Raw genomic sequence first — 13,724 nt, 5'->3', positions numbered from 1 at the left:
TGGGCGGTACACTGAGAAGCTAACTACAAAGCTCCCATGTGACTTAAAGCCTTGGAAACACAAGGGGCAGTTCTACTCTGTCCTACAGAGTCACGATGAGTTGAAATTAACTATGTGGAAGCGAGTTTCGTTGGAGTATAAGCACATAAAGTTTTGAGGATTTGATTTAAAAAAAAGGAGTACAAAATATCTCAATGGTTTTTCTTCACTCATTATGTTGAAATAATGTTTATGGATATATTGGGTCAATGAAACTAGATTAATTTCACTTGTTTTTATTTTTAAAATACGGCTATTAGAAAATATAAAGCTATGTAGGTAGCTTTAACATATTTCTATTGAACAGCACTGTAAAACTATACGATATTACTTACTGTGGGAATACAAATCTTGCTTAAGGGATTGCCATCCAGGAGATAAGATCCATTAAATGTCACATATTCATCATAATACTGAGGTGCTTGAGGAATAACACTACACAATAATTTACGCTTTTCTTCAATTTTTTTCCTAATGTGCAAGTATTCAAAATATGGATTTGCTCTCTCTGAACTGTATGGCTGAATTTCATCTAGTTTCAGGGCATCTACAATGGCTGCCAGAGATTTCTGCGTTTTCTCCTTGGCCTGTAGTAGGAAGGGATTCACTTGGACAGGCTGAGGGACGCGAGACACTTTCCTTTTTCGTGGATGGTGAACTTGAGGATCATCCTCTTCAGTTAATCGGATCCTTCCTCTGGGAGACGAGGATTCGTTGTCTTTTTCGGACACTAGCGTACAGCTGGCAAGGACATGTTTGCTTTGATTTACCAATGTGTTTGTTCTGTTTCTAGTCATTCTTTGAGGAATTTGGTTTTCAATCTTATCATCTTCAGTATTTTCCTCTAATTCTACTTTAACAAATTGACCATATTTCAGGATTTCTGATGGGGCTGATTGCTGTGAATGGTGTTCCAGATTGGCTAAAGTGCTTTGTTCAGAGTCTTCATCTTCTAGAGATTGCAAACACTTCCCCCTTCCAGGGCAATACTCTGAATTATCTTGTTCATTTGTGTGTGCTTTTTGAATCCTTTCATCCCTATCACAAAAATCAGAATCATACTTATCATTCAAGTGTGTTACAATGAACCTCTCTAGTTTGTTTCCTTTCTCGTGTGAAATAACCTGAATATCAGTTGTGCTACTTCCTACCTCAAGGCTACTGGAAGACTTATACAAAAGTTTGTTCAATAGAATATGTGTACACAGCTGGGAAGAAGCATCATTTCCATTAAAGTCCTTTTTGGATGGTAACATAGGTAAAGTATTAGCCTTTTCAAAAGTTGGTGATGCTTCTTGTACAGTGTTTTCCGAGTACACGGAGACAAAGGCATCTGTTTTTGGAGTATCTGCTGCATTTTCTACTTCTTTTGTTGATTCATTATCAGTATCTAAAACAGAACTGATAGTTTGAACTGAATTTTTCTGTTGTAAGATAACTGGTTGTTGATAGGCAACATATGGCAAAGATACATGCTTAGAGGTAGATTCAGCATCTGGAAGTGATTGGCTGTGGAAGGATGCTGGATCTTGAGCACAAGACTTTCCTGGCAGTTCAGTTTGGTGAGGAAATGAAACACCCGAATTCTGTTCTCTCAATATTTTGTTTTCAGAATGACAAAAACCCTGACCAGAGGAATCCTGATCAAGAGTTCCAGAATTTGGACAAGTCAGGTCACTGGTACTTAATGACTCCAGTCTGTCAACAGGTATCTCCCATGATTTACTTTGGATCACATGGACCTGGTTAGACATCTCTAAATGCACAGGGTCTTCTATTAAAGAGCTTATTGTAGTAGTACTTTTGATAACATTTGTGTCACCTAGATTGCATTTGCTGTTTATAGTTCTAGTTGGAGAGACGGTCAGACTGGAAAGTATGTTAGATATATTTGAAAGGTCACTTTCAGGCACATTTGGAGGTACCTTGGGTTTGGGAGAAGAGCAAATAGCTTTGGGCATACCTAATAAGGTACGTTGATTGCTTTCTTCGGATATTGCTTGGTATTGCTTTGTATGTTCACAGATGACAGATGGGATACTACATCTTCGCACTTCTACAGAAGGTTTACACTCATTTAGAATTAGCTTAATATCTTCTACAGATGACCTGAGATGAGATGATGAAAGTTTGTTTGCATATGTTGACTTCACCCGCTCTGGTACCTCAGCCAAACTTTCTAACTCCCTTTCATGAAGGGCAGGAGACTTGGTAATTAGCAAAAAAGGTGACTGGGAAAAGGACATTTGGGAATCTGAACCCTCTAGCATGAAGTCAGAATCATACTCAACTGGAGGCCTTGGGGTTGTTACTGTCGTGTGGCAGGAAGCTTCTGAGCTAGCAACAGAAATCATGGAGGTCGATCTGGAGCCGAGGTCTGGCTTTTCACTTTCAGCTAGAGGAGACCTGTTTAAGCTGGTATCTGAAACAAAGGATAACTTCCCTAAATTCATGATATGTTTGTTGTCAAGTGACTGTGATCTGTTACTTGTAGCATCTTTAGGATGTTTCTCCTTGGAAAAAGCATCAGTCAGCTCTGAACTCTTTGACCTACTAAGTTCTTTATTTTTAGATTTAATTAGCACATGCTTTGTTTTCCCCTTATCTTTTACTTTAGGTTCTAAGCAGGTACGATTTCTCAACCGCTCCTTTTCTTTTTGTTTAATTTTCTCCTTGTGTTTTTTGTGCCACTGCTCTATTTCTAGGTCCTTAAGGCTTAGCATTCTTTCAAAACTTGTTTGCATTAAATCATCGTTGACTAATCTCTTTTCTTTAGGTCGAGAATCTTTTGATGCTGGCAATGACGTAGATTTAGGTTTACCTGCTTCAGATTTTAGCTTGAGCAAACTATTCATTTGAATTTTATCCTTATGTTTGTCTCGTTCTTTGTATCTGTCTATATCTTTTTTATCTTTTTCTTTTCCATCTGGAGTTTTCAGAGGTTCATCTTTTGTTTTTTCTTTAAGGGATAGTAATTTTTCCTGTGCTTTACTACTGTCTACTGTACTTGACTGTTTTTCTTCCTGTAATTGTTTATAGTTGGTTATATTTACACTTTCTTTATCTCTATATTTCCCCCTTTTATCTACATCCCTGTCTTTTTCTTTAATTTTGCCTTTTTCGGATTTAACATACTCACTATTGTCTGATTGTTTACTTTTTTTCTCCATCAAGTACTTTTCTTTGCTTTCTGTAAGAGTCCTCTCTTTTTCGGGGGTTTCTTTGTCATATTTTCTATCCAGCTTTTCCCTGATTTTCTTTCTTTCATCAGTTTTTTTAATGGTGGTTATATTTTTTATCTTCTCGTTTTCTCTATAGCATTTCTCTGTGTGATGCGAATATAGCTTGTCCTTGTCTCTTCCCCTATCAGCACCTTCACTGGTATCTAGTTTCTCTCTCTCTGATTTATGATCATATTTTATGTGTCTTTCTTTTTCAGGAAGCTTTTTTTCAGCCTTCTCAATGTCTTTTTCTTTAGTTTGAAATCGTTTCTCAGATTTTTCCTTTATGTACTTTTCTTGTTTTTCCATGTCTGTTTCTTTTCCTATTGAAAGTAGCCCTGTAGGTCCCTCTTTGGCCGTTACATCCAAAGAACTGAATTCTGTCTCTCTGCTTGGGGGCGCAGCCTCACTTTGTTCTTTTAGTTCTTCCATTTTTTCTTCCCTGAAAGATTTCTCATTTTCTTTTTTAATGTTTTCCCTTTCTTCTTTAACGTTCTTCTCTTTTGAGTTATGCTTTTCCTTAGTTAATCTATCATCTTTCATGGTTTTCTCCAATTTTAATTTTTTTTCTAAAGTTAAGGTTTCATGTTCCATATTTAAAAGCAGGTCCTCGGCTTCATCACTTTTAAAAAAATTCTCTTTCCAAAATTCTCTATCAAATTCCACATTCCTCTGTGACTCTTTAGCACCATCCTTATTTTTGTATTTTTCGTTTTCACCTTCAGTTTCTTTTCTCTGTTTTTCCTTTTCTCTTTCTTTATGTTTCAACTTATGCTTTTTTAATGTTTTACCTTCTACATCCATTTTTTTCAGTGTGCATTCTGAATTTTCAAATGTTGCACTATGAGTTTCTTCCCTTACTTTGACACTTGATTTTTCACCAAATTCTAAATGGAAATCTTTCTGATGTTTGTTTTTTTCCTTATGTTTACAAGACTTTACACTTGAACTTTCTGGCAAGAATTCAGATTCTGTGTTGTCATATCGAACAAGATCAGACTGTAATGACATTTCACACTGCTTTTCACTCAGTCCACAAGAATGTTTTGGAGATTTACCAGTGGAAACATGAAATAAATGTAATGAAGTATCATCTTTTGGGCTAAATGATTTTCTAAAATTTCCTTCCTCTCTGGCTTTCTCCGAAAAATCTAATGCAGCAGTACCTGCAGAATTTGTTACTCTGGTGTTTTCTTTCTCCTCTTTTTCTTGCTTCAGCTCTTGATTCTCTTTATTTTTGTTCTGATTCTTTAACTTTCTTTTAACTTTGCCTTTATGTTTGTATTCATTTGATATCACAAACTCCTTTTTGGTTTGTATGTCAGAATTCGATGTTTCAGGGGCAGAACATGAAGTAGAAACCTTATTTTGAAGAATTTCTTCATCTGAACTTTCAGAACTTGAATACAAAATTCTCGATGATTTTTGTTTTTTAGTTTTAAATGATTTAAGATAGAAAGCATTTTCTTGTTTTGCAAATAAATTATTCTTTTCTATTTCTGATTCATTCTCTTTTCGTAGCTCTTTCCTAAGAATGTGCCTATCATCAATCATTTTATTTATTTCTTCATCATCATCATCTTTGAACTCATATTCATCAAGGGTAGATGGAAGAGGTGCTTTATTGGGAATTGTTTGTTTACTTTCACAGATGAGAGAATCTTTCTCTGTTTCAGAGTCAATAATTTCATCAACACTGGAAGGATTTATAGATTGAGCCTCTTCAGAATCTAGGATAAGAAAAGAAAATCTGTTGTTGGTCTAGGGACAATTATCAGAAAAATAAGGATGAGAGAAAGATAATATACACAGTAAATATTTCAAATAAATCAGGAAAAAATTCAGGTTTATATGTGAATGCAGATATAGGTTAAGATTTTGATACCTTCTAATAAAGCAGCCTTCTAGAGTGAAAAAGATGAGTTCTTTTAGACACATTCAAAAGCAGAGTGTGTACTGAGTTCACTACAAAGAGGAATCTTCAAAAAGTTCATGGAAATGCATACTATAAAAAACAATGCATGATTTCAAAATTATTATGCACCAAAATAAACATGCACTGACTTGTTATAAAATGTCTGAAAAGGATACAGTTGAGGAACTAGAAAGGATCAGATATCAATTTGAAACAGGACTCTATCAGAGTAACATTGGCGTTGTTTACAGTAAAGCCAAGAACAAACATCAAATTTATGGTGAAGTGTGTGGGGGTCGATGAATAGTGAGATGATTGATGGGTTATGAAAAGTTTATGGAGAAAATGATTCAAAGAAATAAGCAGTTGGGCCCAGTCACTGAGCCACTGCTAAGGACTCAGCAGCCTCACCCTTAAGCAACCCCCTGCCCCCACCCCATTTCCTGACACTCCTCCACCCCCCATCTTCAGCAAGCTGTTTCTACCAAGGAAAAGAAATTGCATGTCCCTTATCCAGAAGCTCCTCTCTTTCCACCCCTGTGCTTGAGGCAAGTAAAAGGGTAATGACCTGCTTCCTGCTGGGACTGAGGACTATATCCATGTAAGAATTCAACAGAGAAAGGACAGGAAGATCCTTACTACTATCTAAGGCAGCGGTTCTTAACCTGTGGGTCATGACCCCCTGGGGGGTCAAATAACCCTTTCACAGGGGTCGCCTAAGACCATCGGAAAACACATATTTCTGATGGTCTTGGGAACTGAGACACCGCTTCCTTTATCCAGCTCCAGGCGGGTCCGCCCACAGCCAGATATGCCCACAGACGAGTACCCCCATGCTACACCCTGCTTCAAGACAAAATTTTATTTATTTGTAATTAGAAGTAAATATTTTACAATATATCATTACATATTATTTTGTGATGAATCACTATGCTTCAATTATGTTCAATTTGTAACAATGAAAAGACATCCTGCATAGCAGATATTTACATTGCAATTCACAACATTGCAATTCATTACAGTTATGAAGTAGCAACAAAAATAATTTCATGGTTGGGGGTCACCACACATAAGGAACTGTATTAAAGGGTCGTGGCATTAGAAAGGTTGAGAATCACTGATCTAAGGCACTGCTAATGATTACGATAAAAAGAAGCTAGCGAAGGTGTTTAAGATTAAATTTGCTTGCAATGGTATTGTAACTGAACATTCCAAATATAAATAAGTAATTTAACTACGGAATGACCAGTGTAAGAACATATGCTAGTTTCTTGTAAAGATTGGGGTGGCTATGGACATTGCTTGTGGCTTACTGACACTTAACTGAGGATTTCCTTGATATGGGCAGAAAATTTCCTTCTCTTCCATGTCACAAGTGTAAAATCTCACAGTGTATATCACCGTGGCAGTTACATAATCTCCTGTCAAATTGTGGGGGGGTAGAGTCAGTCAGTTCGCAGTTTGATGACCTCATTTGGAGGCACTAAGAAGATGAATAGCTCTCTGGAGGCAGGACATAGACACTGCTTCATCTTCCTGGTGACAAGATTCACGAAGCTATCCTAGAGCCTTAGATCTGGAGAAGCCACAGGAGACTCCTGACAGCACTGAGATGCTTCTACTGTCACTTTACCCACAAGACTTTCTACTCACTGGCCTGTGATCTTCCTGTATTTGGTATTATTGCATGTGCTGTGTGAGTCTGAAGAAGACACTGTAGACTGGTATCAGACTTATTGGCTACTATCCGACTTCTGGACTTGAGCTGGACTGGGCTGGGATGTTTTCTCAATATTCAATTGTTCTTTATATAAAGCTCTTTCTTATACACATATGAGTGTCTCTGGGTTTGTTTCTCCAGTTCACCCAGACTGACACAACAACCATTTATAGTCCATTTTTAACTTGGACCCCTTCATACAAGAAACAGAAAAGAGCCATGCTGCTTAGTTTTGAGGTCCCTCATTGAAACTGAGGTCAAGCAGCAGGCACTTGGCATACCCAGTCTGAAACAGAGCAATAACATCATGGTTCAGCCAGATCAGAGAGCCAAGTTCTCACAGACGGCTACATCTGAATAGAAGTTCTCCAGCTCTAAGAAAATGGTATTTGCCACCTGGACAACCCTCAGCAGTGAGGAGGGGGAAGGAATAAGACAGTTGGACCACTCCAGGGAAGCTTTGAGGAAGATCTCCTGGTATTGTCCAACTTGACAAGGGGGCATATCTTAGGAGTGGCCTCCTTCCCTCCGGTGAGGTGATAGGACATCTTGCTTTACCATCAATGACTCTGTTCTTTTAGACAAGACAAAAACCTTTGGGGTCTATCCAAAGACAATCAGAATATGAGGCCAACCTTCCATAGGAGTTAACGTTTAACAAAGAAACACATTTTAAACTGATGTAGCCATGTGAAGTAAAAACGGTTTCCCCTCAACTTCAGTTTTAATGTTATATAATATACTTTAACTCTTATTTAAATTAAAGTTCTTTACAGAAACACTTAAAAATAATCAGCAGTTAAAAATGAATAACTCATTTAAAGTTGATGATATTGAATATGATATTCATGATACTGAAGGTGAAGTCCATAGCAGACCATCTAAAACAATCTTTTTGTGTGTTCCCTAACTTAAGAGAGCCAATGATTAAGAGCAGAAGCAGTAGTTAACACTAGACATCTCAATTCTGATTGAAATTTAGAGTTAGACAACCTTTCCACTGTTTGGGTGACAACACTCTTGAGTCCACATCAGCTGCAGCCAAGAACAGAATTTTCCATGGAATTTGTAAAGACACAAGATCAAGATCTGATGCATTTCTTGGAAAAACTGTAACAGGAGATGAAACATGGTTTAACCTGTAAAATCCTGAAGATAAAGCATAACCAAGAATATGGTTACCAAAAGGTGAAGTAGTCTAATTAGGGCACAGGTGGATTCACCAGGAGCAAAGTTCATAGTAACAGTTCTGTGGGGATGATCAAGACATTTTGCTTTTTGGAGAGCGAAAGAACAATAATATCTGCTTATTAGGAGAATACTCTGGCTAATTCTTTGCAAAACAGGGCAATTTTGCAAGTGTTTCCGTGAGAAATCATTAGGCATAGGATACAGTCCCATTTTGGCTTTTTCTGACTTATTTTTGTTTCCTAATCTAAAAATAAATTTCAAGCGCATCTATTTTTTCTTCAATTAGTAATGATTGTGTTGACATGGTAAAATTTCCAGGACCCTAAGAGTTCTTTTAAGGATGGAATAAGTGACTGGACTCATCACTTACAAAAATGTCTTGACAGGGATGGCGCTTATAATTTTTAAATTTTCCTCTGAATTCTATTTTCTCACAAAAATTTGAAGACTTTTTCTACATATAATGTAAAATATATTAATGTAGAGCAGTTACATAATTAAGTGGTGTGTATTTGGGGAGATGTTAGCTACTAAATATGATGTAATATTGTATATATACACATTTTTAATGAACAGGTTATTTCATTTAAATCAAGAGCGATTAACTTAAAGGGCTAAAAAAGTACATATGAAAGGGAAATAGATCTATGTGCATATATTTATAGGTTTAGTATTAAGGTTGCAGATGGGGATTGGGCCTCTCCTCAAGTACTCCCTCAATTCAAGATAATTTGTTCTATTAAACTGGCATTCCATGATGTTTTCCTACCTGACACGATCATGGAAACAAAGCAGATGCATACGCAAATTTGGCGAAGAAAGCCGTTGGTGCCCGGCTATCAAAAGATATAGCGGCTAGGCTCTTAAAGACTTGAAGGTAAACAAGTGGCCATCTAACTCAGAAGCAACAAAGTCCACATGGAAAAAGCACACCAGCCTGTGTGATCATGAGGTGCCAAAGGGATCAGTTATCAGGCATCAAAAAACAAAATAATCAAATCATTGTGAATGAAGAGGATTACAGATTGGGGTCCCAAGACCCATTTGTAGGCAACTGGACATCCCCTTACAGAAGGGTTGCAGGGAGGAAACAAGCCAATCAGGATGCAGTGTAGTAACGATGAAACATATAACTTTCCTCTAGTTCCTAAATGCTTCTCTCCCTACCCCCACTATCATGATCCCAATTCTACCTTATAAATCTGGCTATATGAGAGGATTCACATTGGTACAGATAGGAACTGGAAACACAGGTAACCTAGGACAGATGATCCCTTCAGAACTAGTGCTAAGACTGGAGATACTGGGAGGGTGGAGTAGAAAGGGGGAACCGATTACAAGGATCTACATATAACCTCTTCTCTGGGGGGACAGACAACAGAAAAGTGGGTGGGTGAAGAGAGATGTCAGATGGTATAGGATATAACAAAATAATAATTTATAAGTTACTAAGGGTTCATAGGGGGATGGTGAGGAAAGGGAAAAAATGAGCTGATATCAAGGGCTCAAGTGGAAATGTTTTGAGAATGATGATGGCAAAAAATGTACAAATGTGTTTGACACAATGTATGGATTGTGATAAGAGGTGTGCGAGCCCCCAATAAAATGATAAAAAAAGTACATATGACAGGTTTTGTTTGCTTCAAAAATTTACTAGTAAAATAAGGTAATTGTAGGTTTCCACATATTGTGTAAGTAGAGGTGAATAATTTTTATCATATAAGGAAAAAGAATGCCAAATTTAAAAATTCTAAAAAAATTACATAAACTAGAGCCCAGTTACATATGAATATAACAGAAAATTTGAATAGATAATATAAATTGAAAAAAGCTTCTCTATTTCTGTTTTCTTCCCTGTACTTTAGACTTGATTAAAAATACTTTGGTATAAAAAGGAAAATAAGGGACTATTATTAATATATTTATTTTAAAAATAATAAACCAAAGTCACCACCACTGAGTTGATTCTGATTTATAGCAACTCTGTAGAGCAGAGTAGAATTACTCTTTGGGTCTTCGAGACTAACTATTTACAGAGCACAGAGAGCCTCATCTTCCTCCCATAAGGCTGACCCTGTGATTAGCAGTCAACCCACACTGCCTCCTTATATATTTTTAAGTACCTGAAACATAAATTTTATAACACTGCATTCAAGCTGCTATAGTTATACATAGCCAAATTACTGCTAGATTTGATTTCATTACACTTTTTAGACAATTTTTTTCTTCCTAGATCAGCATTTTTTCCTTTTTTTTGTATTTATACAAAGTTTATTGCAACATAGTCAGCTGGGGCAAAAAGTAGAAACAAAATGAATGTCCCTCCTTAGAGGAAAGGTTGAATAAAATGTAGAATAACCAGAATATATATTGTTATTTATTTATTATTTTAATAATATATTGGGGCTCATACAGCTCTTGTCACAATCTATACATCCATCCATTGTGTCAAGCACATTTGTACATTTGTTGCCATCATCATTCTCAAAACATTTGCTTTTCTAGTTGAGCCCTTGGTATCAGCTCCTCATTTTTTCCCATACTTCTCCCATCTTCCCTCCCTCATGAACCCTTGATAATTTATAAATTATTATTTTTTCATGTCTTACACTGACTGCTGTCTCCCTTTACCCACTCTTCTGTTGTCCGTCCCCCTGGGAGGGGATTATACGTAGATCATTGCGATCAGTTCCCCCTATCTCCTCCCACCTTCTGCTTACTCTCCTGGTACTGCTACGCTCAATATTGGTCCTGAGGGGTTTATCTGTCCTGGATTCCCTGTGTTTCCAGCTCTTATCTGTACCAGTGTACATGTTCTGGTCTAGCCGGATTTGTAAGGTAGAAATGGAGTCATGATAGTGGGTGGGGGTGTGTGTGTGTGTGGCAGGGAGAGGAAGCATTTAGGAACTAGAGAAAAGTTGTACATTTCATAAGTGCTATACGGCACTCTGACTGGCTCATCTCTTCCTTATGGCCCTTCTGTTAAGGGGATGTCCAATTGTCTACAGATGGTCTTTGGGTCTCCACTCCATACTCTTCCTCATTCACATAGATAAGAACTTTTGTTCATTAGTATCTTTTCATAGTTTAAATATTGTACATATGTATGGATGGGTGGGAGAGGGAATGACTTCAAAAATTTCATGAAAAATCCCATGATCATTTATCTCACTTTTTCACAAGCTTTTTGAAGCTCTTTATATGTACTTCAAGTGAAAAGAAACTCATGGCTCTAAGGAAAAGAAAATCAAACTTGATACAAAGATAATCAAACTTGATACAAAGATAATTAGACATTCATTTGCTGAAAATTTCATTTCAATATATTAAACATCTTCTACAGTAACATATTATCTATCATTTTGTCTTTCTGTGCTGTCTTGGGCTTGCTGTGATGCTAGTAGCTATGTCACTGGTATTTCAAATGCCAGCAGTCACTCAAAGTGAACAGGTTTCTGCAGAGCTTCCAGAGTGAGCAGCTGCTGAAAAGCGTGGGTACAGCCTGGGAACACTGTCAGACACTGAAGGTCTAATGAATGGAAGTAGAACCTTGTTGGAGATGGTCCTGGAGGATAAGCCCCTCAGGTCAGAAGGCACTCAGATTGTGACCATGGAGAAGCTGCTTTCTCTGAGTAGAGTCGACCACAGTGAGGTGAATGGAAGAAAGCCTGTGGGAGTGGAGCCTCTGGGAGTCTTCATTTGCTACTGGGGCACAACACAAGGTGAGAATACTGCTATTAATAATCACTCAGAATGTATGAATTATATAAATCTAGGAACATGGGATATGTTCAAAAAGGAAATGGAATTCAGAGATATCCCAGGCATTAGTGAGCTGAAATGGATTAGTACTGCCCATTTTGAAATGGAATATCTTATGGCTTCAATGCCAAAAATGACCATAAAGAACGGCATTGCATTCATTGTCAGAAAGGGCATTTCAAGATATATCTTGAAGTACAGTGCAGTTGGTAATAGGCTCTTATCTCTTTCTTCAGGGAAATCCAATCAATTCAAATTTTTGCACCAATTATCAGATTGGTGATAAAGAAATTAAAGGTATTTTACCAACCTCTTCAGTCTGACATTGATCACACATGAAATGAAGATGCATTACTTATTGACAATTGAAATGCAAATGTTGGAAATGAAGGAACAGTAGTTGGACAAATGGTCTTGATGAAAGACATGAAGCTGCAGATTTAATGACAGCATTTTGCAAAATCATGACTGGTTCATAGCACATGTCTGTTTTCAATAGTCCAAACGGCAAAAAATCAAACTGGTTACATCTGTGGGAAGAGACGACAGACATGCTTATTATCAGTTGCTACAACCAGGCCAGACGCTGACTGTGGAAAAGACCATCAACTGCTCATGTGGAAGTTCAGGTTGAGGCTGAAGAAAATTAAAGTAAGTCTACAAAAGCCAAAAATATGACCTTGCGTCTATCCCACCAGAAATTCAAGAACAGTTTTGATGCATCGAACTCTACTTAAACAGAACATCCGATGAGCTGTGGGAGGACATCATTCATGAAGAAAGCACACGGTCATTGAAAAGATAGGAAAGAAAAAACTAGGTAAGAAAAGATAAACGTGGGTATCACAAGAGACTGACACTTGCTTTTAATCATACAGTTAAGGAAAATGGAAGAGATGATTGAGTCAAGGAGCTGAATATGGAAGGGCAGCTCAAGAAAACAAAGTAAAACATTACAATGAAATGTGTAAACACCTAGCGTTAGAAAACCAAAAAGAAAGAACACACCCAGCATCCTTATACTGAAAGAACTTAAAAAGATATGTGAGCCATGAGTTGCAACACTGAAAGATTCTATGGGAAAACAGTGAATTATACAGGAAACATCACAAGAAGATGGAAAGATGGGACACAGTCACTGTACTAAAGAGAACTAGCTGAGACTGAACCATTTCCAGAGGCAGAAAGTGAGCAAGAACCAATGGTGCTAAAGGACAACTTCAAGCTGCACTGAAAGCATTAGCCAAACCAAGTTCCAGGAGTTGACAGAATACCAATGGAAAAGTTTCAACAAGCTGATGAAGTTCTGGAAGCACTTACTCATCTATACTAGAAAAACTTCAAAGCAGTTAATTGGACAACTGACAGGAAGAAATCCATTTTTGTGCCCATTATGAAGAAAGGTGACCCAACAGAATGCTGAAATTATATAACAATGTAATTTTCATCACAAGCAAGTAAAATTTACTGACAACCATCCAACAATAGTTGTAGCAACACGTAGACACGTAGGTTCAGGCTAGATTCAAAAGAAGTTCTGGAAGAATGGATATCATTGCTGATGTCAGATGGATCTTGGCTCAAAGCAGAGAACACCAGAAAGAGGTCTGTGTTTTATTGACTCTGCAAAGGCATTTGACTGTGTGGCCCAACAATCTATGGAAAGGTTTGAGAAGAATGGGGACTCCAGAACACTTCACTGTGCTCTTGCAGAACTTGTACATGGGTCAAGAGGCAGTCGTTGGAAAAGAACAGAAGTTGGACAATGACTAAGGAAGACTGAAGAAGAATCAATGCATTAGCATTCTGGTCCTGGCAAAGAATATTGAGAGTACCATAGATTGCTAACAGGGCAAGAAGTACAGTTACAATATGT

At 37.4% G+C, this 13,724-nt stretch overlaps 1 protein-coding gene across 6 annotated transcripts in view; it reads right to left on the bottom strand.

Moving 5' to 3' along the window:
- ANKRD12 (ankyrin repeat domain 12) overlaps nucleotides 1-13,724 on the bottom strand; it is a 186,043-nt gene that overhangs the window by 20,330 nt on the left and 151,989 nt on the right. For all 6 annotated transcript variants that reach the window (XM_075533023.1, XM_075533025.1, XM_075533024.1 and 3 more), the window contains one exon: nucleotides 375-4,990. In XM_075533023.1, coding sequence (XP_075389138.1) covers nucleotides 375-4,990 — 4,616 coding nt within the window. The remainder of the gene's footprint in view (nucleotides 1-374; nucleotides 4,991-13,724) is intronic.

The sequence above is a fragment of the Tenrec ecaudatus genome, chromosome 15 (assembly GCF_050624435.1).
Source record: "Tenrec ecaudatus isolate mTenEca1 chromosome 15, mTenEca1.hap1, whole genome shotgun sequence".
Classification (NCBI taxonomy): Eukaryota; Metazoa; Chordata; class Mammalia; order Afrosoricida; family Tenrecidae; genus Tenrec; species Tenrec ecaudatus.
The sequence above is the reverse complement of the archived record's forward strand: the minus strand, read 5'-3'. Positions and strand labels throughout refer to the sequence as shown.